Below are 27,346 nucleotides of genomic sequence, written 5' to 3'. Positions count from 1 at the left end.
ATGGAGGGGACGAGGGGGGGGGGGGGGGGGGGGGTGATGGAGGCGGGTTGGGGGAGGGCACACTTCTCCCTGCGTTGTCAACAAACATGGGTCTTGGCAAGGGTCTGGGCAAGGGCAAGGGTGAAGCCCGTGGTGAGGGCAAGGGTACGGACTGCGGTGGTGGCGGTGGTGGTGGTGGTGGTGGTGGTGGTGGTGGTGGTGGTGGCCTGCAGGATGGCGGCGCTGTTGCATGTGCGACAGACCCGTGTGCGGATGGTGGGTGGGGATGGCCGTGGACCTTTGTGAGGAGAGGAGCGGCAGGGAGAGGATGGGATGGGGACAAATGGGTGGGTGGTGAAGAGTCAAAGAGGCTCCTGCTGTCTCTCTGCTCTTTGTAGCAGGTGGCCAAGGAGGGGCTCCGCTTGTGGGCGTGCAGCCTTTTTCCGGGCGGTTCGACTTTTTTCTTCCAAAGCAAACGATATGGCTGTGGGGAGGCAAGGACGACGACAGGAGGGGAACTCATGGTAGAGATGGGCTGGGACGGACTGGAATGGATGGGATGTGGCGGGGGGGATAGGCTCGTTCATCTTTTCGCTCTACCGCGATCTGCTGGAGATGGGCCGGCACATTCTCGGCTGCGCGTGCTGCTGCCTGTGCATCGGGCCGATTCTGCTGCTGGTGGCGGTCATCTTCCTGGCGGCAGCAGCGGCCAACTCGCGGGCGGATCAGGTGAAGAAGTACAACGCGGCGGTCGACACGTGGAACACGGGCGTGCGGACCTCGTTCGAGCAGGCCACGTTTGTCAACTTGGACCCGCCGAGCGGAGTCTCGGGCACGTTCTCGGCCGACACATCTGCCGATCCGATCCGTGACTCGGACACCAAGGGCTTGCACACATACACGGCGCTCAAGTACACCACGACCGGGCTGGATGCTCCAGTGCCGTCGGACAGCTCGGGCACGTACTCGTGGAGCGTTCAGGCGACGCAGCAGGGCTCGCCATCCAAGACGCTCAACACGGTGATCACGACCAAGCAGTCGACGACCAAGAGCCCGTCGCAGCTCTCGCAAACGTGCTCGACGACGAGCACGTCGGGCTCGTCGACTCGGTCGAGCAGCTCGAGCAGCAACAACAACAGCCCGTCGTGCTCGCAGGTGTGCCAGGACGACGGTGGCTCGTGGACCGGCTCGGAGTGCCGGTTTGTGGCGTACATGTCCCAGGTCTGCCTCAAGGTCACGCTCGACTCGTCGTCGCAGTACGCGGTCTCGGGTGAGTTTGGCGGCAACGGGTGCTTCCCCTGCCTGGCATACACCCGGCAGCAGCGCGCAATCTGCACCGACTACGAGGTCTCGGTCCTCTCGACCGGCTCGGCTTCGTTCTCCTCGGTTCCGGTTGTCATCCGCAACAAGGACGACCCATACATTGCGCTCGGCCACATCACCGACGGTACGTTCAACTTTGGCCTCTCGCGCGCTGCGCTCCTCCTCCTCGCCATTGTCTTCTTTGCCATCGGTGGCTTCTTCTGCTGCGGCGTCTACGGCTCTCTCTGGTTTGTCGCCAACTGGCTCCGCACCCGTAACGGCGGCAAGTCGTATCAGGCTGTCGGCAACCGCGGCGGTGCCGCCCCGTACGCCCAGGCCCAGCCTGCGCCGTACGGCCAGCAGCCTTACGCCCAGCCGCAGCCACAGTACGGCTCGCAGCCGCAGCCGTATGGCCAGCCGCAGGGCGCCCCGCCGCCGCCAGGCTTCTACCAGGCCCCGGCGCCGTCGTACTGATCGCCATGCCATGGTCGTGCAGAGACGATAAATGATGATCGGTTGACCGTCCATGTCCCTGCCGCAGTGCGCGAGGCCATTCCGGGAGGTGGGGGTGGTGGCGGCGGCCTCCTCGGCGCTCCAAGCCACTTGACTGTCGACTGTAGCAGGCGAACAAGAGGCATGGCCGAGGCAGCTGGCGGTACGGCTGGAACAAGCAGAGAGGAAGAGGCGCACGTGAGTGTGGGCAGCGTTGGTGAGGCGAGCAGCAATAGGCGCAACATGGCGGCGTATGTCGGGTGGACCGACGAGGCGGCGCGAGCGGGCGACGAGGTGAGGATGGTGGTGGTGTCGGACGTCCACGGCGAGGTGGCGCAAGCGCACCGGGCGGTGGCATGGGTGGCGGACAACGGAGTCGCGCCTGATGTGGTAGTTGTCCTCGGTGATCTGGCCAACATCAAGACGGCCGAGATGGAGCAGCCGGCGGCGGCGATGGCGGCCGAGGGCGACGTGGCGGTGCTGCTCGACATCCTCGCCAACATCGACGCGCCGCTGGTGTGGATTCCGGGCAACCACGATCCTCCGGTAGCACACCAGCCGGGATGCAGCTCTCCGCAGCTTGTTGACGGCACGCACTCGGCTCATCTCTCGGTCGTTCCGCTCGCCCGTGACTTGCTCATGGTCGGGTGCGGCGGCTCGGTGCCGGCGCTCGATGGCGACGGTGCACAGGTGTGGGATGGGTATCCGTGGACCGAGGAGCAGCTGGAGGCTGCGCTGGAAAGCGTTGCGGGGCCGTTGGTGGGCAAGAGTACGAGCGAGAAGGCCTCGATTGTGCTGCTCACCCACTGCGGACCTAGCAGGTGCTCGACGACGGTGTATCCGCGTGCGCCGCCGGCGAGCGAGGTGCTCACGGGCTCGGGCGCGCTCGAGCGGCTACTGCGGCGGCCGGAGATGCAAGCAGCTGTGACGGTCAACATGCACGGGCACACACATCCTGGGTGGGGGCTGGGGCACATCGGCATGGTGCCTGTCTTCAATCCGGGATCGCTCCGCGATGGGCGGCTGGGGCTGGTGCGGCTGCGGCGGAGCGTGCGGCCGTCGGGCGAGTTAGGCGAGTGGCAGGTCTCGCGGGCCGAGATTGTTGTCCTTCCGCCGTAGCTACGAGGACTGGGCCGTGACCGAGTCGCGGAGAACGGTCCGCATCAGCTCGGCCCACTTGCGTGCGGCGTCGAGCGCCAACTCGGTGGCGGTGGCAAGCGTGGCAGGGTCAAACTGGCCGGTCAGTGCATACTGCGACAGCTCGTCAACAGCAGGCATGTACGCAAGGGCAACCGCGCCTTGGGCAGCGTCCTCCTCGGGCCGCGACGGGTCGACCAGCAACGCGTCGCCAAGCTGGACCACGGTCGCCCCGACGGCAAGGTCGTACATCTCGATGCCGGCGTGGGCCAGCGCGAGCGACGCCGCCGACACGCACGCGCCTGTCGTTGCGCCGTCATCTTCCAGCACCAGCAGTCGGACCTCGATGGTCGACTTGGGGTACGCATCGCGGCGGACCGCCGCCGCCAGCGCAGCCTGCACCAGCAGAGAGGCCTCGGCATCGGAATCCGACGGCACGTACGACGTCCGCTCGCCCGCAGCGGCAAACGGAGCGCTCGACACGTGGGTCTCCACGTTGGCAGACGCCGTAAACTGGGCATCAAACGAAGGCTTCGGCCCGTACACCGCAGCCACCACCTTGGTCCCACCGAGCTCCACATAAGCCGAGCCTGCCGCCGGGCTCACCAGTCCCAGCGCCATGTCTGCATCATCCCCCCCGCGTGTATGCCCACATTATCAAGATCGATCGTGAGTATGGCTCTCTCTCTCTCTCTGTCTGTGTCTCTTCCCATCTCCCCCCCCCCCCCCCATCCCCATCGCTTCCTGTCATGGTTATCGTACGGATGTCGCGGAAGGCGGCGGTGTGGCGGCCGTCGACCCGGTTGCCCTCGGCCGCAGCCGCGGCTGCGGCCTTTGCGCGCGCAGCTGTTGCTGTGAGCAGGTGTTTGGCAGCAGGGACAGAGCCCTCTGTGGTCTTCCCCTCACCGTGCTTGTTGCTACTTTGGCTTGCTCCGCCGGATGTAGTAGACCCTGACGTGGCCATGGCCTCTGCCTCCGGGATGGGAGCCGATCGGACCCGCGGAGCGACGGTCTCCACAGGGCAGACCATGCGGAACTGGTCGTTCACCGCCATGACTCAGGTATATGTGACGAGAAAGGTGTAGGTGGCTGGTGGGCGGCTGGTGGGGCTGTAGGGAGAAGTGTGTGCGGTGATGGATCCGGCCGATGGGCGCGGAGGGGTGGGCGTCGGTGTATGACCAGCCTACGGGCGATGTGTGGCCAGCCTACGGGCGATGTATGACCAGCCTACGGGCGATGTGTGGCCAGCCTACGGGCGATGTATGACCAGCCTACGGGCGATGTGTGGCCAGCCTACGGGCGATGTGTGGCCAGCCTACGGGCGATGTGTGGCCAGCCTACGGGCGATGTGTGACCAGCCTACGGGCGATGTGTGGCCAGCCTACGGGCGATGTGTGACCAGCCTACGGGCGATGTGTGACCAGCCTACGGGCGATGTGTGGCCAGCCTACGGGCGATGTGTGACCAGCCTACGGGCGATGTGTGGCCAGCCGGCGAGCTGCGTGTCGGCAACGGCCTGCCGTCCCCCCTGCCACCAACACAGCAGCACTACAACAAGACGGACGACACACCAATTGTCTCGTCTGTTAGGCATAGTCATGGTGAAGACGACAAGCTCGCTGATGGCGGCAGTTGCTGTGACCATGGTCGTCGTGTGGGCGACTGTGGCAGAGGGCATCCCCTCGGGCGGCTTTGGCCTACCTGCCTCGGCCATGAACGCCCTCCTCCAGGCCGAGCACGCCACCATTGTGGCCGATGTAACGGCACTCATGGAGGTCCCGTCCGATTGCTGCTACGACAACGTCGGCGCCAAGACCGTCCATCTCTGCCTGCAGAGCCAGAAGCTTTCGGGCCTGCAGCTGGAGCTGGCGGTGGAGACCGGCGACGCCTCGGGCTTGGCCATCGGCTACACGGCCGGCATCACCTACACCTCGGGCTACCGGCTCTGTGCTCGCGAGATCGTCGGCGGATGCAGCAAGCTATTTGGCTGCTCGGGATCGGCCGAGGTTGTGGTTGAGGCCAAGGGTGGGCTCGGCACGGCGCTGACTGTTGCTACTGACGGGCACGTTGCTCTGGCGGCGAACGAGGTCTCGGTGGCCGTCACGCTGCCGACCGTCTCGCTCTGCTCCAAGATTGCCGACAAGATTCGCGACGACGTGGCGAGCATCGAAGCCGTGGCCAAGGCCGCCGTGAGCAAGGCCATGGACGCCGCACTTGCCCGCATCGCTGCCAAAATCCCGTATGCCCATGTGGTCGACGAGACTATCGGGCTGGCGTGGATATTTGACGCTGCCGGCGCATCGTTCAACGGCAAGGACGGGCTGATCATAGACGCCGATGTCGCTGTTGCGGACGTTGCGTCTGGTCAGCATTTGCCGGCGCCGTTCAAGCCAGCTGGCCCGCTGCCGGATCTCACGCCGCTTGTCTCGGCGCCGTCGAGCCAGGCCGCGTTTGCAATCTCGGATGCGCTGGCGTCAAACGTTGCATGGGCGCTGTGGAAGGCCGGCAAGCTGCAGATGGTCATCAACGCGACGGTACTCGGCCAAGCGCTGACTGGTAATGCCAAGGTCACCGCTGCCCCTGTGGTCACCTTTGGCCCGGCCGCTGTCGCCGCGGACATGACCATCCAGGTTAACGCGTCGGCAAGTATCTACCTCGGCGGCAACTTCTTCGGCGCGCCCACCTTTGACGCCCTGGCCGGCGTCTCAGTGGTGTACAACGCCTCGCGCGCCGGATTTGAGGCCTCGGCCTCGCTGCTCTCGCTCAAGGTCGGCAACGTGTCGGCCTTTGTCGCCGATGCCATCAAAGGCGCGGCAGCCAAGGAGGTCGTCGCGCTCAACGCCAAGCTCGCCGACATGGTCATTCCTATCCCTCCCATCGACGGCGTGACCATCAAGGAGCCGAAGCTGGACTTTTCCCTGCACGTCGCGGTTTTCCACGGCCTGCCCGTCGTCGCCGCAGGCTTCTCGGCCGTCCCGACCTCGATCTTCGACGTCACCGCCCTCGCCTGCCCCTCCATCCCAGGCGCCCATCAGGATGCCTGCAAGTGCTGATCCATGTCGAGCCATGTTGTCGACTCTGTGGCATGACAGTGGATGCAATGGATGAGTCATTTTCAAACACAAAACCCTCTCTGCCTGCCGCAGTGCTGCCTCGGCCGACCATCGTCCGCCCCCCCCCCTCTCCAACCTCCACACTCGACTCGGTCGTCAGGCGGGGGGAGCGAGGCATGCTTGACCGCGTCAAGTGCCTCACACCACACAAGGTGGCTCTTCTTGGCCTTGTGCAGTACTATGTGGAGAACACAGGATCCAGCGACCTTGCCCTGTTCCTTGTCCGTGAGCTGGAGGTATGTGTGGTGACGAGGGGGAGGGAGGAGGGAGGAAGGGAGGGCTGCGCGCCAAACGCCGGGCGGGCTGGGCGGGCTGGGCCGGCTGGGCCGGCTGGAGGAGGAGGGGGAAAGGTGTGCATGCCTACCATGAGCATGTGTGCACCGCAAGTAGAGGAGAGGGGAGGAGACTTACCCATGACGGGTGATGGTATGACTTTGGTCGGCGCGGTCGGCTGGTTGGTGCGGTCGGCGGGTTGGCGCGATGGGGGGGTGGTCGATCGGCGACGCTTCCAGTCGGATGAGGTCAATGAGGATCATGGGCTGGCCTATCTTTATCGGCGGATCCAGGTTGTCAATCGTGGCTCGATGCTATGCGATCGACTGCTAACGCTGCTGATGACGCTATCCGAATCGCCGGACGCGCTGCTGGACACGTTTGCGGCGCTGGGTGAGATGCTCAAGGCCGACGGGCACTACTCGGTGGCAGACGGCCGGCTCAAGCTTGACTCGGTCATGGGCTTGTTTGTCCGCCGACAGCTGTTAACCTTTAACAAGCTCTCGTTTGACGGCATGACCCGGCTGTGGCGGGCCATTGTGGCTTACAAGGACTCGCACATCGAGTTTCTCAACTCGGTTCTTCGCAACGACGAGCCCGAGCGCGCGGCTGATCCGCTGCTGCCGGACGACGCCCGAACCCAGTCGCAGGCGGCGTTTCTAGAGGCGCTCGAGTGCAACGAGTACCCAGGCGCACTTGAGGCTGCTCACCGGTACTTTGACTATGCCATCCACGCGGCGGCATGCGAGGCGGGAGGCGGGCGCCGGGCGGGGAGGGGCGCGAGGCTGACGGTGCGCCCGCTAGCAGTACCCGGTGTGCTCACGCCGTCACCACTCGCGAGTAACTTGCTGCCGTACGCGGTGCTCAATTTGGCAGCGGTCCACGTCCGCTTCGGCCACGGCGATCTCGCGCGGCTGGCGCTGCTGGAGACAGTGCAGATTGCGCAGGAGGCCCACGATGCGCGGTGTCTTGTCGAGGCGCTGATGTGGCTGCAACAGCTTGCGCCGTCGGCAAGCGAGCAGGCGACGCTGCTGCAACGTGCACTCGTCCGCGGAGCCTCGCTCTCGCTGCCTGAGCTCAATGCCGTGGCAGCGGTGGCGCTGGCACAGCACGCTGCATCCGTGCCGCAGCGGCCGACGGCAGTGCTGCTCTCGGACGCGGCGCAGCGGTCCGAGACGGCGCCGCTGGCGGTCGAGGCCTACCTGCGGACCGCACAGCAGGTGTGCGCCAATGCGGGTCTCGCGCCGTTGGCCGGCCTCGTCTTGGCCACACGGTCGGCTATGTGGCTCGAGTACGGCGCGTTGGCTCTGGCCAAGCTGGAGATCCAGACGCAGCTCGAGCACTACACAGCGCATGGGCGCGACACTGATGTGGCGTCTGCGCACTGCCAGCTCGCGCTCATCCTTGCTCTGCACGAGGGCGGCTTTCACCTCGCTTTTGAGTCGTTGTTGCGGCTGGAGACGTTGCTTGTCTCGCGCTCGGTCGACGCGCTCGTTGTGTGGTATCGAACCGCGCTGGTGCTGGCGTACGAAGCAGCGTTGATGCGTGGAAGCCTCACGGTGGCGCTGCGGTACGCGACAACGCTGGTGACGATGGGCTCGCTCCCGCGGTCGCCGCGCGAGCACGTGCTCGACGCGCGGATGCGGGTAGCGCGGGTCCATGTGCACGCTGGGGACACGGCGGCAGCGCTGCGGGCGCTGCCGCCGCTTGAGGCCGTGGTTGGGAGCGTGGCCCACGCCGAGTACAAGCTGGTCGAGGGCGAGGTCCATGCCGCCGCAGGCTCGCCGGTCACCGCGCTGCAGCATCTGCTGATGGCGCTGACGCTCGCCGAATCTTTCCACGCCGCACCGCTGCACGCTATGGTGGCGGTTGCCCTCGCCGGCGTCCACGTTGAGCTTGCCGACGCGCCCAAGGCAGCGTCGCTTCTGGCCTCTGTCGCGCCGCTGGTCCTCGAAGCCGCGCCGCTGTACGAGCGTGGGCGGTTCCATCTGGTCTCGGCGCGGGCAGCGCTTGCGTTCGCCGAGCCCAATCTGGAGCGTGCCGAGGCGGCGCTGGAATCTGCGGTGGTGGCGCTGCGCAAGGTCGGTGCGCTGACGGAGCTAGCGCAGGCCCACTACCTGCAGGCGCGAGTGGTGCTGGCACGCGGCGGGCCTGAGGCGCGGTCGCGGGCAACCGCCGCCGCACGGTGTGTCCAAAAGTGCGAGGCTGCCATGGCCAAGAACGAGTCGAGCATGGCATCGTCCAACGTGCTTGTCGACACGCCAGCCGGCCTCGATCTTCAGCTGCAGGCCATCCGACAGCGGTCGCGGGCGACGTTCGGCTCGCCGCTCAAGGTCGACGTCGCGTCGCGGATCGGAGCCGGACTCGGCGCTGTAGCGCTAGTCGACGACTCGGACGATCCGACCGCGTTTGTTGTCCGTGAGCTGCTCCTTGCCCAAGCCCAAGAGGCCGGCGAGTTTGAGTAGCGAGTTTTGATAAAGATGATGATGAGGGGGTGGCCAACGGCCGAGTGAGTGGCACTTGACGCCGACTTCGGGGCCGAGTGGAGGCAGGCATGGCGATAGCGGGAGACCACCCAGTGGCAGCCAGACACCCGGCCGTGGCGCAAGTGTGTACAGGTCTGGTGAGCTCGGTGTTTGAGGCTGTGGTGGCGACGCTCGGTGGCAGCGGCAGTGGCGGTGGCGGCGGCGGTGGTGGCGGCGGTGGCGGCAGTGGCGGTGGCGGCGGTGGCGGTGGCGGTGGCGCGCGGCCGAGTGTTGGCGCAGGCGCAAGGGCCGGTGAGGAGGAAGACGCGGCGGCCCGGGGAATGCGTCTGGCGCGGCTTCGGATCCGAGAGCAAGCGCGACGAAGTGTGGAGCGGCAGAACGAGGCGGCACGGCGGGCGGCGGCGGCACGGGCCGAGCTGGAGGCGCTGGAGGCCGCACGGGAAGCGCAGACGGCGGCAGCGGTAGAGCAGCGGCGCGAGCTGCTGGCGCGACAGGTGGCGATGGCCGAGGAGGCGCGTAAGAGGCGGAACGCTGAGCGTGAGGCCCGTCTGGGCCGGCGTGCGGCGCAACGGATGGCGGCGCGGCGGGCCAACCGCGAGCCGGTGTGGGTGAGGATGGAGAAGGAGTACGTGCGCAAGATGGTTCTGCCCAAGCTGGAGGAGGAGCAGCGAGTGCGGGAGATGCGGCACGCGCGCAACAAGCCCCTCGACGCCAAGGAGATGGCGGCGTGGGAGGCCAAGGTGACGGCGGCGCGAGAGGCCCGGATGGCCGAGCTCCGTGCGGCTCGTCTGGCGTCGGCGCCGGCGGGCAAGCCAAAGTTCTTTACGGGCAAGCGTGCGCAAAAGGTGATCGAGGAAGAGAAACGCGAGCGCGATGGTCGCAAGATCGCCCGCAAGCGCGCTGCGGAGCAGCTTGCTAAGCGTGCCGAGTACGCGTCGGCGGTCCGCAAGCTCTACACCAAGTCGCCCAAGGGCGTCATTCCCAAGTCGACCATGGTCCTCTCGCCCGATCGTCCAGACTCGCCGGCTTCTACGATGAGCAGCAGTCCGAGTCGGCACGCGTCGGTCGATGTGGCCGAGTCGGCGGCCGCCAACGCCCGCGCCCTCTCGGCAGCGTCGCTGGCACAGGCGCACGAGCTGTCGGACGCCGCCGACGCAGCCGAGCACGCCGCCCTTGCATCGGCTGCCGATGCCGAGCAGCAGCTTGGTAGTGCCGCCGTCGACGCCACCGAGGCGCGGGTGGCCGAGCAGGGCCAGGTTACTGCCATGTACATCGACGCCATCAAGGCTAACCTCGCGTCGGTTGTCGCTGATCTCGGCGACGCGGGTGCCGGCAGCGGTAGTATCGATGAGAGCTATGACAAGTCGGGCGAGGATGACGAGTATGACGAGTATGATGAGTATGACGACGACGATGACGATGATGATGATGATGCTGATGACGACGAGTACGACGACGACGAGTACGACGACGACGGGTACGACGAGAGTGGCTCTGGAACGGACGAGTAAATCGAGTTTACCAGGCTAGCACAGACAAGGGCTAGAGAGTAGGCTGACGATCCGTCATGGTGGACCACAGATGCACAGTATTGGGGTGACCGACGGATGCGTTGACGCCGAAGGAGTCGAGGCACCAGCGGATGACGACGGCGATGACGTGGCCTCGGCAGCAAGAGCACGGGGCGAGAGGACATGATACAGAACTGTCATGAAGACGACGAGTCGGATGCTACAGCGAGAGCCTCTGCCACGAGCTCATGGCGCGGGACGTAGTTGTGAGCCGACTTGATGTGGAGAATGAGCCATGTGACAAAGCCCACAATGGCGGCCACCACGACATACGGCTTCTGCTCGGCCCAGAGCGCCTTGAGCCCCGACGAGGGGGAGAGCCACGGCTGGCAGACTTGCGCATGGATGAGTGGGGAGGCCTGCAGTGGGTCGGGTGGTGAAGAGGGAGCGGAGCGGGGAGAATGGAGAAGGGAAGAAGAGAGTGAGGTGGTGATCGAGTGGGTGGAGGTGGTGGGTCTGGTGTGGTGGAGGGGGAGGGGGGGGGAAGGGGAGAGGGGTTGGCTGGTGGCCGGATCGAGGCGGCGAGAGACAGCATCCACTATGGCAGCCCAGCCCAGCAGTAGCAGCTGGCGATTTCGAGCAGGAGAGTCAAGGGGACAGCCAGATGACAGCAGAATTTAGGGCCGCCTTGCCGATGGCATCATCTACTATGTTGCCTTCTCCACGTAGCCTTTCTTGAGTACTTTCAGCTCATTGATAGCCACGCAATCGTTGCCGTGGAGTTGTCCGGCAGTGATGAAACTGTCCAACGAGCGTCAGCTTGGCACTCGAGCTCGTTTCTCCCCCATTCTGCCCCCCCCTCCCTTCCCCACCCGCTCGCCCCGCTCTCCACGACACACATCTCTCAGCACTGGCAACATGTCGGGACAGCCGCCTGCAGTGGTCATTGACAATGGTACCGGGTACGTATTGGAGTTGTAAATGGGTGCGAGAAGCTGAGCATGTGGTCTGTATGGCACTTGCTGTTGGGTGGGGACGGTGGCGGCTCGCGGGGGGAGCAGCTGTTCGGGGGAAGCCGGTGGCCTTGGTCACCCACTTTGGCGAGGGAATGGAGCGAGTGGGGAGGAGCCTAGAGGGCCGAGCGGAAGGGAGAGTCTCTAGGGTGGAAGGAGTTGACGGATAGGGGCCGGCTTGGGTGTCGGGTGGTTCGTAGAACGTGGAGAGGGGGGGGAGGGCGGCTGGCTTGGCTGTGGTGGTGACGACGGGCGGTGCCGGCTTCGCAAGAAAAAATGCCATCGTCGCCTCGTCGACAGCATTAGCGGTCGCTCGTGGTGGGGATGGGGGATGGGGCATGCGTGCGAGGGGAGGGGGAGGAGGGGAGGAGGTGGAAATGTTTATTGCTAGTGTAACAAGGCCGGCATCGGACCAGGAGGCCAAAGGCTAGGCAAGCGGGCGCGGGAGGCTCTTGTGGTGATGGTGAGTCATTGTGAGGCTGCGCCTGGCATTTTTTTCGTTGGTCTTGGGCAGGCTGCGGGAGGAGGACGAGGCAGACTCACTGGGAAACGACGGGCGCGGGATGGACAGGTACACCAAGATGGGCTTTGCCGGCAACGTGGAGCCGCAGTTTGTGGTGCCGACGGCGATTGCGTCGAACGAGGAGACTGCGTCGAACAAGGGAGCGCGTGGCGGCCCGTCGACGGTCAAGGGACTGGAGGACCTTGACTTCCACATTGGCGACGAGGCACTCGCTCACCAGAACACGTACCAGGTGTACTACCCGATCCGGCACGGGCAGATCGACAACTGGGACCACATGGAGCGGTTCTGGGAGCAGTGCTTCTTCAAGTACCTGCGTGCTGAGCCGGAGGACCACCACGTGCTCCTGACCGAGCCGCCGCTCAACCCGCCGGAGAACCGCGAGTACACTGCGGAGATCATGTTCGAGACTTTCAACGTGCCCGGGCTGTACATTGCGGTTCAGGCAGTGCTTGCACTTGCGGCGTCGTGGACGTCGTCTGCGGTGACGGAGCGGACGCTGACGGGCACGGTGATTGACTCGGGTGATGGCGTGACGCACGTCATCCCGGTCGCCGAGGGCTACGTCATCGGCTCTGCCATCAAGCACATTCCGATGGCCGGGCGCGACATCACATCGTTCATCCAGCAGCTGCTCCGCGAGCGCGAGGGCTCGGCGATTCCGCCGTCCGAGTCGCTGGAGGTGGCCAAGCGTGTCAAGGAGATGTTCTCGTACGTGTGCTCGGATGTGGCCAAGGAGTTCAGCAAGTACGACAAGGACCCGGCCAAGTGGATCAAGCAGTACGAGGGCGCCGACCCGCGGACCAAGAAGCCGTTCACCATCGACGTCGGCTACGAGCGCTTCCTCGGCCCCGAGCTGTTCTTCAACCCGGAGATCTTCTCGTCCGACTTCCTTACCCCGCTCCCCACCGTTGTCGACGCCTCGATCCAGGCCACGCCCATCGACGTCCGCCGCCCGCTGTACAAGAACATTGTGCTCTCGGGTGGTTCGACCATGTTCAAGGACTTTGGCCGCCGTCTCCAGCGCGACGTCAAGCGCACCGTCGACAAGCGCATCAAGGTCTCCGAGGAGCTCTCCGGCGGCCGCATCAAGGCCAAGCCCATCGAGGTCAACGTCATCTCGTACCCTATGCAGCGCAACGCTGTCTTCTTTGGCGGCTCCATGCTCTCCTCCACCCCCGAGTTCTACACCGTCTGCCACACCAAGGCCCAGTACGACGAGATCGGCCCGTCGCTCGCCCGCCACAACCCGGTCTTTGGCGCTGGCGCCTAACCGCGCTGCATCCTGCAATGAACCTGACCACACACCCGCCCCCCCCCCCCCCCCCTCCTTGCTGACCGCGTCCGCCGGCCGCTTGCCTTTGCCGATCAACCGGCGCTAAACGCCGCACCGCCACAGACCGCCATGTACCCAGGCCCCAGCCAGCCCAAGTACCGCCCCATGTCCACTATCCACCACGCAGTCCCTCCATCACACCATGCCCACCCTCGCTTGCATTGCTCATTGCTCTCAGCCCGTACCTCCGACCTCTAGCCGAGGGAGTTCTTGACCACCCCCCCTCTCTCCTCCTCCGCACCTAACCACGAGGACCGCCTCACAATATTTTTCATCGTTTGCCCTTTCCACCACAAGTACCCGGAGCCACCCACGCTGGTACAACAGCCGCTGCTTAGCAGGCAGGGCTGAGCGAATGGTCAGAGAAAGAAGCACAGGAGATTGGTTGGAACTGCCGTAGTTTATGCAAGTCTGACAGCCAAGGGCAAGACCAAGGTCATGAGGGGGGAGGGGGGGGGGGGGGGGCGGAAGGAGGCGGGGGAGGGTGGGTCGGCAAAACCTTACAGGCGTTTCGCCACTGCCGCTCAAGGTGCAAAGAAGAAGCCGCCGGTTGCAACGATTGTGCAACGAATAGTTTATGATCACTCACGGAGAGCCAGACTTCTCTTTCACTCGACTCTCGAGAACCCAAAAAATGGCCGTTTTGTCGACCAAGACCCTTGGGGTCCTTTTCCTGGCGATGCTGCTGCTGGCGTCTGTGGCTGAAGCCCGCCGCTGGCGCAACTTCAAGTGCCCGAAGCCCAAGGGCAAGTTCAAGGTAAGCAGCAACAAGGGCCGGGTGGAGGAGGAGGGGGGAGGGGGGGAATGCAGGGAGGGGGGGGAATGGTAGGGGGCGTACCGAGTCCAGCAACTGGTTTTTTGCTCATTGGCCGTTCGGCGGTAGCCGGCACGTGCCGAATGTTCGCTGCTTTTTTTTATGGTCGAGCTTGAGCTGACCAGTGTTCCTCTTCCGCACTCACGCACGCGCATGCGGACAATTTGTGCACGTGTGGACGAGAGTAGAAGTTCTTTTGCCGCGCGCTGACGATTGTCAAGAACAAGTGGAAGAAGTACATCGAGTACAAGCGTATCGAGCTCAGCTCGAACTCGCAGAAGAACTCGGACAAGCCTTGCGGAACGTGGGGATGGACGTGTATGTGTGGCGACGTGGACGAGTGCAAGGAAGGCCTTGCCGACTGCCCCGACGACACCACGTGCGTCAACACCCGTGATGGGTACGAGTGCAAGGACAACGTGCCGACCGACTCGCCACAGTGCATTGTCTCGCCCGACAAGGCCGAGGACCACAACTCGGGATCGGGCTCGGGCTCGGGCTCGCGCACCGCTCGTCGTCCAAGAACTCGCACCGGCCGTCGCCGCCGCCGCCTCAGCACGTGGTCGAGTGCCACGTCCGCGCCGATTGCGTGGATGGCACCTGCGTGTGCAAGGACGGGTTTGAGGGCGACGGCACGGCCAACGGCTCGGGATGCAGTGACATCGACGAGTGCGCCGACTCGCCGTGCACTGATCCGAACTGCCATTGCGTCAACTACGAGGGCTACTTTGAGTGCCCGTGTAACGCTGGGTTCGACTTTAACCCGGACGGCATTTGCGAGCCGAACACTCCGCCGGAGCCGGTCTGTGGCAACGGTGTGCTCGAGGGCGACGAGGAGTGCGACGACTTTGGTCTCTGCTGCTCGTCGACGTGCAAGTACCTCGGCGCCGACATCGAGTGCCGCGGTGCTGCCTCGGTCTGCGACGCCCCCGAGATGTGCACTGGCGTCTCGTCGGCCTGCCCGGCTGACTCGTTTGCGCCGGCCGGTACCTCGTGCGACAACCCGACGACTGCCTGCACCGTCGACACCTGCGACGGCACTGGTGTCTGCACGGATGGCTGCACATGCGGCAATGGCATTGTCGAGCCTGGCGAGGAGTGCGACGGTGGTGAGTGCTGCGCTGCCGACTGCACCTTTGCCGCCGCCGGCACCACCTGTGGCGCTGCGCCCTCGGGCCCTTGCGATGTCGCTGACACCTGCTCCGGTACCTCGGCGACCTGCACGGACGCTGTGGCCGATTCGACGGTTGTCTGCCGCGCTGCCGCCTCAGAGTGCGACGTCGCCGAGACCTGCGATGGCGTGACTGCCTCGTGCCCGGTCGACGGCTTTGCCGCCGCCGGCACCACCTGTGGCGCCGCGCCCTCGGGCCCGTGCGATGTCGCTGACACCTGCGCCGGTACCTCGGCGACCTGCGTCGCGAACGTCGCCGACTCGTCGGTTGTCTGCCGCGCCGCCGCCTCAGAGTGCGACGTCGCCGAGACCTGCGACGGCGTGACTGCCTCGTGCCCGGTCGACGGCTTTGCCGCCGCCGGCACGCCGTGCGGTGCCGCGCCCTCGGGCTCGTGCGATATGCCCGACACCTGCGCCGGCACTTCGGCGACCTGCGTCGACAACGTGGCTGACACCTCGTTTGTCTGCCGCGCTGCGGCGTCGACCTGCGACGTGGCCGAGACTTGCGACGGTGTGTCTGGCGCGTGCCCGGCCGACGGCTTTGCGCCGGACAACACGGCGTGTGACCTCGACGCCGATTCGTGCACTGCCGACACCTGCCAGGCTGGTGTGTGTACGGCGGGTGTGTCGACGTGCGACCCGCCGACGCCGCCGCCGCCGCCGGCGGGGCCCTGCGGTAACGGTATTGTCGACTTTGGCGAGGAGTGTGACCCGGGCAAGACCCTGCCCAACGGTGACCCGCACCCGGACAACGCCTGCTGCAACCCCGACTGCACCTTTGCGCCGATTGGCACCACGTGCGACGACGGCTTTGCCCACACCTCCGAAGACCAGTGCCAGCAGCTGTTCATCCTCACGACCTCGACGTTCTCGCTCCCGAGCCATGAGTTTGCCAAGCCTGTTGTCTGCACCGGCCTCCGCCAGTTTGGCGCCCAGTGTGGTGACGGCGCGGTGAACGTTGGTGAAGAGTGCGATGATGGCAACCTGTACGAGTACGACTGCTGCTCAGCGTCGTGCACCCAGCACTACCTTCAGCCGTGCTCGCACAACACTCGCTCTACGTGCGAGAAGACAATCTGCGCCAAGTACGAGTTCCAGTCCCGGCAGGGCTGCATTCCCAACGATCCGATGCTCTACCCTGACGAGCCGGCTTCCGCTTGGGACGTGGCTACGACTTCGCCGCTCTGCCCCGGTGCGTCGTCTGCGATCAACAGCGCCAGCTCAGAGGACAACACATCGTTCTTCTCCTCGTCGGCCGGCAAGGGCACCGCAGCCTCGCTCTCGGTCCTCGTTGTCGTTGTTGCTGTCGTCGCCGTCGTCATCTTTGCGCGCTCGCGCTCGTCCGGTTCGTCGGACGACGCTGCGCCGCCCGCCCTGCCCGTCGTTCCCGACGCCGTGGCCACCGCCGACCCGGCCGTCGTCATCGACGCCAACCCGGCGTTCAACCTCGCCGACTCGTCCGTCGCTGCCGTGCCCGCCGCCGAGCCGGCCGCTGTTGCCGCCGCCGTCGAGTCGGGCGCCATTATGACCTCGAACCCTCTGTTTGGCGTCGTCCTCTCGTCGGGCTCCTCGGGCTCCTCGGACGACGTGCCTCAGCTCTAGAGCATCCTCTGCTGTGGGGCCTCTTGTGCCGCACTTGTCGATGCTCCTGCGCCATTTTGATTCCTTTTGTTTTCGGCTCCGTTCCTTTCGTTTTTCAACCTCAACTTCAATCAATCAACACCTACACCAACATCATCCAACCGGTCCCTTTCCCTCTCCTTCCCTTTCCCATTTTGCTCCCACCAAGCAAGCAAACACATTCTCTTCATCGCGGAGCACGGGGTGCCTTCAAGCCGTAGAGCTGGCGGCGGCGGCAACCGACGAGGCCGACTCGGAGTAGCCTGCGGCCGAGAGGCCCTTGGTGGAGACGTTAAAGGTGACCTTGACGACGCCCGACGAGACAACGCGGGCGACCTCGCGGCCCTTGCCATCGCCCAGCACCTTGGGCAAGTTGAGAAACTCGGGCGGATCGCCAAAGAGCCATGCGTTGATCCGCTGCCAGAGCGAGGAGGAGCGTGGGCGGAAGGTCCGCACGTAGCGGGTGTACCGCCCTGGCGCCGTGGGCACGTGCACAAACCCGTAGCCCGCCAGCGTGTGGTTGCCCAGCCCGTTGATCGAAAACATCGAGACCAGCAGCCGCGGCCAGCCTGACACGTTGGTTGACGCGTACGCCACCTCGATGGGATAGTTGAAGACAAAGACCGGCGAGCCGCCGTCGACGCTCTTCCGCGCCACCTGCGTCAGCCCGGCCTCGGCCCCGTCCACCACCGTCCAGTCCTCCACGCCCTCGCCATTGTGTACAAAGTTGACTTTGGCAAACAGCCGGTCGTAGTCCTCAAACTGTACCCGTACCCATCCCCATCCACCGCACCCGCACCACTCCCTTTTGCCATGAGTTCCTCCATCCTCTGTCCGTTGTTGGTTGCCTGCCCTCTGTCGCGCCATCGTTGGCGCCAAACACGCTTGCAGCCATTCGCCCCCCTCCCCCCCCCCCCCTCCCTCCCCCTCCCTCCCCCTTCAGTCTCCCCTCGCACCCCCTTTCCATGTCCCCTACCAGTGCGGACTCGACCTGCCCGGAGACCACCACGAAGAACTGTGCCATGGTCGAGTGAGTGCGGTGGGTGGGGATGGGTGGCGTGCAGGGGGGGGGTGGAGAACGTGAACGTGATCGTGGTTGTGATCGTGTACATGATCATGGGTGTGATCGCGTAAGTGATCGTGTTTGTCTTCGATGGCGATACGTATCTTGATACTGATTGAGATGGCCGCAGTGATGTGGGTATGATACTCGACGTCGCCGTCGTCATCGTTACTACTATTGTGATCATGTTTGATGCTGTTGATGGGCTTGTTGATGGTCTTGATCCAGATCCTGATCCTGATCATGATCCTGATCCTGATCATGATCATGATCATGATCATGATCATGATCCTGATCCTTGTCATGATTGTCATTGATCGGGAGCCCTTCTCCGCCTCCAAATAAAATCAGTCACCATCCAGCCCCATCATTGCCATCAACCCCACCATGCGGCATCTGGCGGTAGGTGAACAAATCAGCGAACCCCTGATCCTGACCATGCTCCGGCCCCCTTCCCGTCCACCCGATCGCCATTCCTTTCTTTCAGTGATCACTCGTCGGTCAGTCCGGCGACAGAGCAGCAGCCGGCGACGGCGGCGGGCAAGCGGGCTGGGGCGGGAGACACGACTCGACTAGCGGCTTGTTGGAGGCAGAGGCAGAGAGGACAGACACGAGACAGCACAGCGACGAGTGAGAAAACGGAGCGCAGCATGGGCAAGAAGAGCTCCAAGAAGAGCTCCAAGAAGGCCCGCAAGGCAAAGACCGTTGCCGGCGACCGCCAGCCGCAGTCCGAGGCCAGCCGCAGTACGGGCAAGGGCAAGGGCAAGGGCACGGGAGAGGGCAAGAAGGGGAAGAAGGGCAAGAAGGGGAAGAAGAGCAAGGACAAAGGGAAGAAGAGGAAGGACAAGGGGAAGGCCATCGGCAAGTCCGCCACCAGCGACGACGCTGATGCAGGTGACGGCAGTGGCGAGAAGAAATCAAAGTCGAAGACCAAGGGCAAGGCCAAGGGCAAGGGCAAGGGCAAGGGCAAGGGCAAGGGCAAGGGCAAGGCCAAGGCCAAGGGCAAGGGCAAGGGCAAGGGCAAGGGCAAGGGCAAGGCCAAGGCTGACGTGTCAGGCACGGTATCGTCAGAGGAGACGCCATCGTCGTTCTCGCAGGTCCCAGGCGCGCTCTCCGACTCGGACTCGTCGTACATCGAGGCGGTCAAGCGGGTGTACGCCGACGACAACAAGAAGCACTATGGACGCCGGTTCGGGCTCGCCGATGACGATGCGTTCCTGGCCGAGATGCGCCAGCCGGTTGACCCTGCGTTTGACATCGAGCGGGTCGACGCGCGGACCATCTCGGCCCACGAGTTCCGCAAGCGGTACGAGGGCGGAAACAAGCCAGTCATCATTACAGGGCTCATGGATTCTTGGCCGGCCAATGACGCGTGGTCTCCCAAGAGCCTCATCCGCAAGTACGGCGAGACCAAGTTCCGCGTCTCGGGCACTGCCATGAAGCTCAAGCACTACCTCCGCTACGCGCGCGCTACGACCGACGACTCGCCGCTGTACTTGTTCGAGTCGCGGCTGCACGAGCCGGCCCGCGCTGACATGCTCAAAGACTTTACCGTCCCGCCTATGTTCAAGTACGACTACTTTGGCGTCCTGCCCACAGGCAAGCGGCCGCCGTTCCGCTGGATCGTGGCAGGGCCCAAGCGGACCGGGACCGACATCCACACCGACCCGCTCGGCACATCTGCGTGGAACGCGCTCACCCACGGCCACAAGCGCTGGGTCCTCTTCCCGCCCAAGCTCGCACCTGAGAAGTTTACCGGCTCGGCAAAGTGGGGCACCCAGGCCGCCGCGTACTGGTGGCAGCATGAGATCGCGAGCGTTCGCGACCGCGGCGCAGAGCTCGGCCTCATCGAGTGCATCCAGGGCCCGGGCGAGGTTATCTTTGTGCCGGGCGGCTGGCACCACGGCGTGCTCAATCTCGATTTTACTGTCGCCATCACCCAGAACTATGTTTCCAAGTACAACCTCAAGCGGGTGTGGCGGACGACGTACCGTGAGCGGACTCGCTTCGCACGCCGCTGGCGCAAGGTGCTCAACCTTGCCGAGCCCGACATCGCCGCCCGCCTCTCCCGCATCGACGGCGTTCACTCGGCCTCATCCTCGTTCTCCTCCTCCTCCTCGGGCTGGAGCCACGTCGACGAGCTACCGTCGATGCGCGACTCGAGGTCGGCTGTTTTGAGCTTGCCCGTCCGCCGCCGGGCGCCCGCGACTCGGCTCGCTCAGACGCCGCACACGCCTCCTCGTCCTCCTCGGGCTCGCTCTCATCTGGCCCTGTCGTTATTCGTCGCCGGTCTCGCCGATCCCGCAAGTCTCGTCGCTCTCGCAACTCGCATCGGGCCCGCTCCCGCGCCATGCACCACTCGGCCCCTCGCCGCGCCATCCGTACCCGCAATGCCCCCTCGTCGTCGGGCTGGCAGGATGCTGTCATGCGTGAGTCGATGGGCGGCGACGACTCGGAAGGCTCGACCGCCGGCGACCGCTTCCTCGCCGCCCGCGGCCAGCCACACGCCACCGCCGCACCCGCACCCGCAACCGCCCGCCCGCGCCCGCACCCGTCCGTCTCGCCCTCTGAGTCGTCCGAGTCGTACAGCGACTCGTCGTCACTGTCTCCGCCCTCGATCGTCAGCCTCGTCTCGGCCGACCGCCGGGCCATCGAGCGCGCGCTCAACTCGGACGACGACACCTCGTCGTTTGTGGCGCTCTTCACCTGACCATCCACGTTAAAGCCCCCTCTCACCCCATGGCATACAGCGCGCCGGCCAATCGTCATGGCACAACTGCGTACCATGAGCCTCTGTCGTGTATTTGAGGGCGTCGACACTAATGTACATAGTGGACGGATGTGGAGGGCTAGAGCTTGCACGTCCCTCCTCACTGCAGAAGGTCCGCGATGTTGGTAAGAGCGGCAACGCCCGGGAGCACCTTGCCCTCAAGGAGCTCGAGTGAGGCGCCGCCACCAGTCGAGACGTGCGAGACCTTGTCGTCGACGCCAAAGACTGACGCCGCCGTCGCGGTATCGCCGCCGCCGATGATGGTAGTGGCGCCAGAGTCGGCGGTGGCGGCGGCGGCGGCAGCGCAGAGCGTCTGGGTTCCGGCAGCAAACGGCTCCATCTCAAACACGCCCATCGGCCCGTTCCAAACCACCGTGGCAGCCGAGGCGATGACGGCGGCAAAGGCCTCCGACGACGCCGGCCCGATGTCGAGGCCCATCCAGCCCTCGGGCACGCCCGAGGTCGTGTCGTGAACCGCCGTTTTGGCGTCGGCAGCAAATGCGTCGGCGCACACAAAGTCGGTCGGAAGGTGGATGGTCACCCCGCGCGCCTTTGCCTTGGCCATCAGCTTTGGCACAATGGCTGCACCGTCGTCGTCAAAGAGCGAGGCGCCAATGGCGACATTGTGGGCAACCGCAAGGAAGGTAAAGGCCATGCCGCCGCCAATGATCATCGCATCGACCTTGTCGATGAGGTTCTCGATGAGCTGGATCTTGTCCTGCACCTTGGCGCCCCGAGGATCGAGACAAACGGCCGCGCAGGCTCCTCCAGGGCGGCGGCAAAGTAGCGGAGCTCCTTGGAGAGGAGCGCGCCAGCAATTCGGACCGGGTGCGGCATGCCGACCATCGATGAGTGTGCGCGGTGTGCTGTGCCAAACGCGTCGTTGACAAACACCTCGCCGTGCGCCGCGAGCGAGGCCCGGAACGTGTCGACAGCTTCGGCCGCAGGCTTGAATTTGTTGCCTTCGCCGTCGACACCCTTGCCCTCCTCCTCGGCGTGGAACCGCAGGTTCTCGAGTAGAAAGACTGAGCCCGGCGCAGGCTCGGCGGTGGCAGCTTCGGCCTCGGGCCCCACCGCAGGCGCCACAAACGTGACCGGCCGCTCCAGTAGCCGCTCGACCTCGGCAGCCACCACCGCGAGCGAGAGCTCGGGCTTGACCGCCCCACCCGGCCGGCCCAGATGCGACATGAGAACAACGGACCGCGCACCGCGTGCAAGCAGTGTCTGCACCGTCGGCATCGCCGCCACAATCCGCTGGTTCGACGAGATCGTGCCATCGGCCGCGAGTGGGACGTTAAAGTCGACACGGACAACAACCCGCTTGCCCTCAACCTCGGCTTCCTCAAGCGTCGCCTTGTCGAGGAACGACGGCGGCCGCGGCGGGGTGTACAGCGCACTCAGGTCGCCAAACTCAGCAGACGCCATGAGCGCCTCGGCGAGCATCGACGCCACCCGGTACGCGACCTGGACGACGCCGGCCTCGGTCGAGGCCAGCGTGAGTGCCAAACACGCCGCAGAGTTGGGCGCAGACTCATCAAACGCCATCGGGGCAATCTCCAGGTAGAACGGGTGCTCGGCGAGGAGGCCGAGCTGGCGGACGAGCGCCGCGTTACCAGCCACCAGCGAGCCGAGTTCAGGCGCCTCGGCCGTGGCCTCGACACCCTCGATCTTGGGATCCAGCTCGAGAGAAGGGAGGCCAAAGAGCGTGCCGAGCGGGAGGCCGCCCAGGACCTCGCCACCGACCGCACCTGCCGACCGCAGCGTCAATGCCGCCGCCGCCGGCGAGCGCAGGCCGAGCGGGAGGGTGAGGGTGGTGGCGAGGACCGGAGCGCCCGACTCTGGATCCTCTGAGCCGGGAACAGCAACAACAGCAACAGCGACACACGGGCGGTGCGGAGCAGAGCGCGGCGGGAAGACGATGTTGTTCCCGGGCGCCGGACCAGCCGTCGCCTTCTCGCCCTCGTCGCCCTGCCGGCACGCGGCGTCGGTGAGCCGTGCCACAGCCGCGGTCACAGCCGCGAGCATGGGGTCAGAGCCAAGCGGAAGAAGTGTGGGGGAAGCAGACATGGGCCGAGTGCTGTTGATGAGGGAGAGGGGTGAGAGGGAAGGGGAGAAGGGGAGGGGGGGGGGGGGGGCGACGAGAGTGACGGACGGTTGGAGGAGGGGGGTCCGTTTGTTCGCAAGTGGGTGGGAATGGGGTGGGGGGTGGGGGGGTGGGGGGGTGGGGGGTGGGGTGACAAAAAATTGATGCAATCGAGTTTGGGTGAGGCCACTTGTGTTCACTATGTGTTCTGCCTGCACAAACACAGCTGCGGCCACGCTTATCTTTCTCGCTCAACCTCGACGCAGCGGTGGGCACGTTCGCCTACGGTACAGCACAGCGAGAACGGATAGCCACGTGTGGGTGACTTGCGCGAGAGCAGAGTGAGAGAGAGAGTGTGTGTGAGTGCATGGGCAGGCAGGTTGAGCCAGGGGAGTCGCGGTCGGCATCGGCATCGGATCAGGTGTTACCGTCGATGGCCAAGTCGCGGCCGAGGCAGGCGCAGAAGAAGGATAGGAGGCACAGGCGATACGGCTCGGGATCATGCACGGGAACTTTGAGTGAGAGCAGCCGAGCCACCGACGAGACGTTGAGCGATGGCTCGGTGACTGTGACCAGCAGCCTGGACTCCGATGAGCCGTCAAAGACGTCTCGCAGGCCACGCAAGCCCAAGAGCGGCCGCGTGGACAGAGAGAATGGCACGAGTCGGCAAAATCACTCTACCTGCTGGCCGTGTCAAAGGACGCCACCGATGGTGGTGCTAATCGGAGTGGTCGTCGCAGCCTTTGTGCTCGCCACGCCGGCGGTAAGCTACACCGCGTACCGGTTGGCATCGCCGGCCCTCGGCGTCGTGGTGACGACCGTTGTCTACTTTGCGGTCATCCCGGCAGTTGCTGGAGCTGGAGCATACGCCAGCCTTGGCCTGTTCCGCTTCACCCAGCCGGATCGGTCAAACTGGCACTCGGTCATCAACGGGCACGTCATCAATCGGTGGGACATCGGGCTGGCGATGGGTCTTGCCGTCCTCGCCATGTGGCTTGGCCTAGCCGTGGCCGGCTCCGTCAACGGAGTCTACCTCGGCGTGGTTGGCGAGCTCGACTTTGCGCCACGCTACGTTGGCCCGGTGCCGGTGGCAGGCACGCCCCCAGCAGACGAGCTTGCGCGTGCCGTCTTTGCGGTCTTCGATGGCGCGCGGAGACTGGCATTTGAGGCGCGCGGGTATTTGTTCTCCACTAATCGCTACGGCAAGGAAACACTGGCGGTGACGGCAATGCCGCTGCTGCGACCGGGCAGCAACGTAACAGCCTTCTTTGTCTGCGTCTGCCACAACACCGGCCCGGTCGACTACGGCTGCCGCACGTTCCCTGCGATTCGGTACGGCGAGCCGGCGCTGCTCAATGATGCCAGCAACGCACAGGCTGTTCGCGTTCGATCGTCGGCGTTCCGCGACAGCTGCAAAAAGGCAGCCGCCGACGCTGTCGCCAACCGCTTGGCTCCTGCCAACCTCACTTTAAGCGTTCCGCTTGATGACGTTGTCTTCTTTGAGTGGGCTGACCTGAACAAGACCCGTCGCCACGCCATGCTCATTGTCGTTCTCTGTTCGATCTTCCTCCCGCTCCTCTCCGCAGTGTGGATTGCGCTCCTTTGCCGTGCCGCTGGCAAGCACCGCTGCCTGCAGACACCAGCGTCGGTGGCGGCCAAAAGGGCACAGCGCGGCTGATTGACCGATTCACTGCGGGGTCTGCGGCGGCGGCGCTGCGAGGTCGATTGCCGGGTCGTCTGAGAGCTCGTTGTCGTCGACGTAGTTGGGGTCGGCGTAGTACGCGTCGGCGAGGACTGCGAGTCGCTCCTCGAGCGAGGTTGAGACCGGGCGGGCTGCCGGATCGGCGCTCCAGCACGCGAGCATAAACTTGTACAGCGGAGCGTAGCAAGCGTGTGGCGGTGGAAGACGGCCGCCGCAGGCGAGGTAGGCTGCAACGCTGGCGGGATCAAGCTCGTTGACCCCCGCCACACCCGAGTACGGCCGCGCGCCGTTGGCCATAACCTCCCAGAGCACCACACCGAGCTGCCAGACGTCAGACGCCGGGCTCGGCGCGCCACCGGCGAGCACCTCGGGCGCATCGAAGACATGGGCAAGCTTGGCGCGCGCCGAGATTGATGCCGGCAGCGGGAGGTGGGTCGCCGGCTGGGTCAGGCCGTAGTCGCCGACCTTGACAACAGGCTCCGCAAGCGAATCGACAAAGACGTTGCGCGACGAGAGATGTCCGTGGACAACGCCGGCAGCGTGGAGAGCGGCGAGGGCAGCGGCGATCTGGCGGACAAGCACAATCTTGAGGTCTAGCGACCACTCACTGCCTTCGCGAACGAGGAAGGTCTCCAGTGGGCCGTCAGGACAGAGCTCAAACGCGATGTACTCGGAGCCATCGCTGTCCTGGGCGTGGCCGTGGTATGAGAGCAGGTACGGATGGGCACCGAGGGCGGCCATGGTCTCCGGATCGACGCCAAGGAGCACGCCGCCCTTGGTACGGGTCACCGCTAGCGGCACGCCGTCGCGGTCGCCGACAAAAATGTCCTTGTACTGCGAGTGGCCGAGGAGCCTACCGAGGTGCAGGTCCTGCATGGCCACGTCGGCGCGGGCCAGAAGCGGGCGGACGCGCGAGGTAGCGCGCGGACCAGGCGCCTCTACCGGGCCGCCCATCCGCCGTCCGCCGCGAGCCATGCACTCTTCGCATGCATCAAAGTTGCACCCGTGGAAGCAGTGATACGCCTCGCCGCCCACAAAGTAGCGGCGACAGAGGTTGCAACCCCACTGGCCGTCGTGCGCGGCATATGTCTCGGCCATGGCGACGAGGGCGAGCTCGTGGTCGTGGATCGCGTTGGCGTCGCCCACAAGACCACCGGCCCGCCCGCCACTGACTGCCGGCGTTGTACTCCGATGGCATGCCGCGCACTCGTCATATGAGCATGTCGCGCAGTGGAACATGATGCCGCCATGGCTCTGGGCCGTGCACACATCGCACAGCCACGCCCGCCGGTCTGCGGGTAGATCTCTGCCGGGTTGGACATGACGAGCGGGTGCGAGTGCGGAGCGCGGGTCGGGGCCGGAGCCGGGGCCGGAGGAGGGGCCGGGGGGCCGAGTGCGGGGGGGGTTCCAGCCCATCCCGCCCGGCATCATCATCATCCCGCCCGGCATCATCATCATCCCTCCCGGCGCCATTATCATCCCGCCCGGCGCCATCATCATCCCGCCCGGGTGTGCCATGCCCAGCGCTGTCCCGCCCATGTGGCAGGTCGGACACTCGTCATGGGTGCAGGTCTGGCAGGAGAACATGGAGCCACCGACGCACGAGACGCCGCACACGTCACAGACATACATCCCCGTCGGGGGATATGCCTCGGCAGCGACTGTTACCACGAGCGGGTGCTCATGGTTGCCCAGGCTCGCTAAACAAGTCCCACTGGCGCCCCAGTCGTCGTCGTCGTCGTACTCGTCGGCGCTCCACCAGTCGACGAAACCCATGTGGTGTACGGCGGAGGCACTTCACCACTCCCGATGCCCCCCTGGCCTGTGCTCCATCCACCAGATGCCATGCTATTGCCAGTGTCTCTGTTTTCTACCGAGTACTCGTGGTCGGGTGAGCGAAAAGTGTGCCAAGTCAAGGCAATCAGAGCAAGGAAGAAGACGAGATGGGTCACCTGTCGGGTGTTTGTGCAAGATCAAGAAGGTGAAGGCTGCGGAGAACGGGCTGGGCTGCGTCTGGGGAGGGGCAGCCAGGCAGCGACGCACCAAGAGTATCGGTTCCGGCACTGCGGTTGCCGACGAGGGCGTGTGCGAGGCATGCTCGCGGGTGGGCGACAGGTAGGTCCAAGGTCTGACAGGGGTCGAACACACGGGGCTGCAGCGCTCTCATGTCGTGGTCGACTCTTGGCCGGGAGTGGACTGGAGAAGGAGGTCCGAGTTGAGCGAGAACTTGGAGAGGATCTCTGGGTGCGAGATGACCATGTCGCGATACTCCTCAAACGAGATGAGCCCGTCGCCGTTGACGTCTGTCTCAGCAAACGTGTTGTCCACCAGTTCCCTCATTTGGTCGTCTGAGAGGTCCATCATGTAGTTTTCCAGCAGTGAGGCTTTCAGAATCTGGAACAGCTCCTCCTTGTCGATGTGACCGTCACCGTCGATGTCATAGATCCTAAACGAGACTGCGCACCGTTCCAAGACGTACTCTCTCCTGTAAGTGCTGCCCCTCCCCCCTCACCTCCCCTGTCTCCCTCACCTCGCCTCGCCTCGCCTCGCCTCGTCTGCTTGCAACATACGGTCCAGCTTCTCCTCAATGGTGCTTCGTGGTGAGAAGACCGAGAGGCCGAGAACAAACTCTCTGAACGAGATCGTCCCATTGGCGTCCTCATCAAAGGCCTGAAAGATTCGCCTCGAAAAGGTAGAGTCGCGCAGCTCCAGCGCCTGCAGCCACTCTTCCAGATCGATGACCCCATCGTTGTCTTTTGATGCCGAGATGTACTTAAAGTGCTCATACAGCGCCAGCAGCTCTTCCGCAGAGACTACGTCCATCCCACCAAACCAACCCACCACATCTTCATCATGAGTCCCTCATCACCACCTTTGCTTCCTCTCTCTCTTGCCCCGCCAGCAAAAGCCCCATCCTCCCCCTCCGCCTCGCGCATGCATCCCTGCCCTCCCCCCCCC

General features: G+C 64.9%; 14 protein-coding genes across 14 annotated transcripts in view; 9 read left to right on the top strand and 5 right to left on the bottom strand.

The window, feature by feature from the left end:
* Positions 1–28: 28 nt before the first annotated feature.
* AMSG_03473 (uncharacterized protein) lies at positions 29–1,755 on the top strand (the record flags this gene model as incomplete). Its single annotated transcript, XM_013904374.1, has 2 exons — positions 29–144; positions 557–1,755. The coding sequence occupies exons 1-2, from the start codon at positions 87–89 to the stop codon at positions 1,753–1,755; spliced, it is 1,257 nt and encodes a 418-aa protein (XP_013759828.1). The 5' UTR covers positions 29–86.
* Positions 1,756–1,895: 140 nt separating this feature from the next.
* AMSG_03472 (Ser/Thr protein phosphatase) lies at positions 1,896–2,961 on the top strand. The gene has a single exon (XM_013904373.1). It carries the CDS (start codon positions 1,918–1,920, stop codon positions 2,890–2,892), a length of 975 nt encoding a protein of 324 aa, XP_013759827.1. The 5' UTR covers positions 1,896–1,917; the 3' UTR covers positions 2,893–2,961.
* AMSG_03471 (exosome complex exonuclease 1) lies at positions 2,824–3,875 on the bottom strand (the record flags this gene model as incomplete). The annotated part of the gene is made up of 2 exons (XM_013904372.1): positions 2,824–3,533; positions 3,673–3,875. Coding segments are annotated over 2 exons (844 nt in total), but the record flags the coding sequence as incomplete, so codon positions are not given.
* Positions 3,876–4,491: 616 nt separating this feature from the next.
* Positions 4,492–6,046, top strand: AMSG_03470 (uncharacterized protein). Its single transcript, XM_013904371.1, has one exon. The coding sequence runs from the start codon at positions 4,509–4,511 to the stop codon at positions 5,961–5,963; it is 1,455 nt and encodes a 484-aa protein (XP_013759825.1). The 5' UTR covers positions 4,492–4,508; the 3' UTR covers positions 5,964–6,046.
* Positions 6,047–6,139: 93 nt separating this feature from the next.
* AMSG_03469 (uncharacterized protein) lies at positions 6,140–8,786 on the top strand (the record flags this gene model as incomplete). Its single annotated transcript, XM_013904370.1, has 2 exons — positions 6,140–6,259; positions 6,536–8,786. 2 exons carry the CDS (start codon positions 6,140–6,142, stop codon positions 8,759–8,761), a joined length of 2,346 nt encoding a protein of 781 aa, XP_013759824.1. The 3' UTR covers positions 8,762–8,786.
* Positions 8,787–9,282: 496 nt separating this feature from the next.
* Positions 9,283–10,293, top strand: AMSG_03468 (uncharacterized protein; the record flags this gene model as incomplete). The annotated part of the gene is made up of 1 exon (XM_013904369.1): positions 9,283–10,293. One exon carries the CDS (start codon positions 9,283–9,285, stop codon positions 10,291–10,293), a length of 1,011 nt encoding a protein of 336 aa, XP_013759823.1.
* A 903-nt stretch (positions 10,294–11,196) lies between these two features.
* AMSG_03466 (actin-like protein 3) lies at positions 11,197–13,102 on the top strand (the record flags this gene model as incomplete). Its single annotated transcript, XM_013904368.1, has 2 exons — positions 11,197–11,255; positions 11,878–13,102. Exons 1-2 carry the CDS (start codon positions 11,212–11,214, stop codon positions 13,100–13,102), a joined length of 1,269 nt encoding a protein of 422 aa, XP_013759822.1. The 5' UTR covers positions 11,197–11,211.
* A 518-nt stretch (positions 13,103–13,620) lies between these two features.
* AMSG_03465 (disintegrin) lies at positions 13,621–16,967 on the top strand. Its single transcript, XM_013904367.1, has 2 exons — positions 13,621–13,922; positions 14,168–16,967. Exon 2 carries the CDS (start codon positions 14,914–14,916, stop codon positions 16,750–16,752), a length of 1,839 nt encoding a protein of 612 aa, XP_013759821.1. The 5' UTR covers positions 13,621–13,922; positions 14,168–14,913; the 3' UTR covers positions 16,753–16,967.
* AMSG_03464 (B9 domain-containing protein 1) lies at positions 16,709–17,799 on the bottom strand. The gene is made up of 2 exons (XM_013904366.1): positions 17,747–17,799; positions 16,709–17,532 (listed from the first exon to the last, which is right to left on the bottom strand). The coding sequence occupies exons 1-2, from the start codon at positions 17,792–17,794 to the stop codon at positions 16,981–16,983; spliced, it is 600 nt and encodes a 199-aa protein (XP_013759820.1). The 5' UTR covers positions 17,795–17,799; the 3' UTR covers positions 16,709–16,980.
* Positions 17,800–18,409: 610 nt separating this feature from the next.
* On the top strand, positions 18,410–20,543 carry AMSG_03463 (bifunctional arginine demethylase and lysyl-hydroxylase JMJD6; the record flags this gene model as incomplete). The annotated part of the gene is made up of 2 exons (XM_013904365.1): positions 18,410–19,965; positions 19,998–20,543. The coding sequence occupies exons 1-2, from the start codon at positions 18,484–18,486 to the stop codon at positions 20,541–20,543; spliced, it is 2,028 nt and encodes a 675-aa protein (XP_013759819.1). The 5' UTR covers positions 18,410–18,483.
* Positions 20,544–20,703: 160 nt separating this feature from the next.
* On the bottom strand, positions 20,704–22,628 carry AMSG_03462 (phosphoglycerate kinase; the record flags this gene model as incomplete). The annotated part of the gene is made up of 2 exons (XM_013904364.1): positions 20,704–21,327; positions 21,351–22,628. 2 exons carry the CDS (start codon positions 22,626–22,628, stop codon positions 20,704–20,706), a joined length of 1,902 nt encoding a protein of 633 aa, XP_013759818.1.
* A 262-nt stretch (positions 22,629–22,890) lies between these two features.
* Positions 22,891–24,566, top strand: AMSG_03461 (uncharacterized protein). The gene has a single exon (XM_013904363.1). The coding sequence runs from the start codon at positions 23,054–23,056 to the stop codon at positions 24,362–24,364; it is 1,311 nt and encodes a 436-aa protein (XP_013759817.1). The 5' UTR covers positions 22,891–23,053; the 3' UTR covers positions 24,365–24,566.
* On the bottom strand, positions 24,374–25,486 carry AMSG_03460 (protein kinase subdomain-containing protein; the record flags this gene model as incomplete). Its single annotated transcript, XM_013904362.1, has 1 exon — positions 24,374–25,486. One exon carries the CDS (start codon positions 25,484–25,486, stop codon positions 24,374–24,376), a length of 1,113 nt encoding a protein of 370 aa, XP_013759816.1.
* An 846-nt stretch (positions 25,487–26,332) lies between these two features.
* Positions 26,333–27,346, bottom strand: part of AMSG_03459 (calcineurin B) — a 2,088-nt gene continuing 1,074 nt past the window's right edge. The window contains exons 2-3 of the mRNA XM_013904361.1: positions 26,959–27,201; positions 26,333–26,844 (exon numbers count right to left, since the gene is read on the bottom strand). Of these exons, the coding sequence (XP_013759815.1) occupies positions 26,552–26,844; positions 26,959–27,201 (536 nt within the window). The 3' untranslated portion in view covers positions 26,333–26,551. The remainder of the gene's footprint in view (positions 26,845–26,958; positions 27,202–27,346) is intronic.

The sequence above is a fragment of the Thecamonas trahens genome (genome assembly GCF_000142905.1).
Source record: "Thecamonas trahens ATCC 50062 unplaced genomic scaffold supercont1.13, whole genome shotgun sequence".
NCBI classification, from domain to species: domain Eukaryota; order Apusomonadida; family Apusomonadidae; genus Thecamonas; species Thecamonas trahens.
Note: the sequence above shows the minus strand (reverse complement) of the source record. Positions and strands in the feature narration are given on the sequence as shown.

What these genes read in the sequence shown, in the direction of transcription:
- AMSG_03472 (XM_013904373.1), top strand. Translation starts at nt 1,918, where the DNA reads ATGGCCGAGGCAGCTGGCGGTACGGCTGGAACAAGCAGAGAGGAAGAG.
- AMSG_03470 (XM_013904371.1), top strand. Translation starts at nt 4,509, where the DNA reads ATGGTGAAGACGACAAGCTCGCTGATGGCGGCAGTTGCTGTGACCATG.
- AMSG_03465 (XM_013904367.1), top strand. Translation starts at nt 14,914, where the DNA reads ATGTGCACTGGCGTCTCGTCGGCCTGCCCGGCTGACTCGTTTGCGCCG.
- AMSG_03464 (XM_013904366.1), bottom strand. Translation starts at nt 17,794, where the DNA reads ATGGCACAGTTCTTCGTGGTGGTCTCCGGGCAGGTCGAGTCCGCACTG. An exon ending in GGCAGGTCGAGTCCGCACTG is followed by an intron (nt 17,533 to 17,746) that starts GTAGGGGACATG and finishes GTACGGGTACAG; the next exon opens with TTTGAGGACTACGACCGGCT.
- AMSG_03461 (XM_013904363.1), top strand. Translation starts at nt 23,054, where the DNA reads ATGGGCAGGCAGGTTGAGCCAGGGGAGTCGCGGTCGGCATCGGCATCG.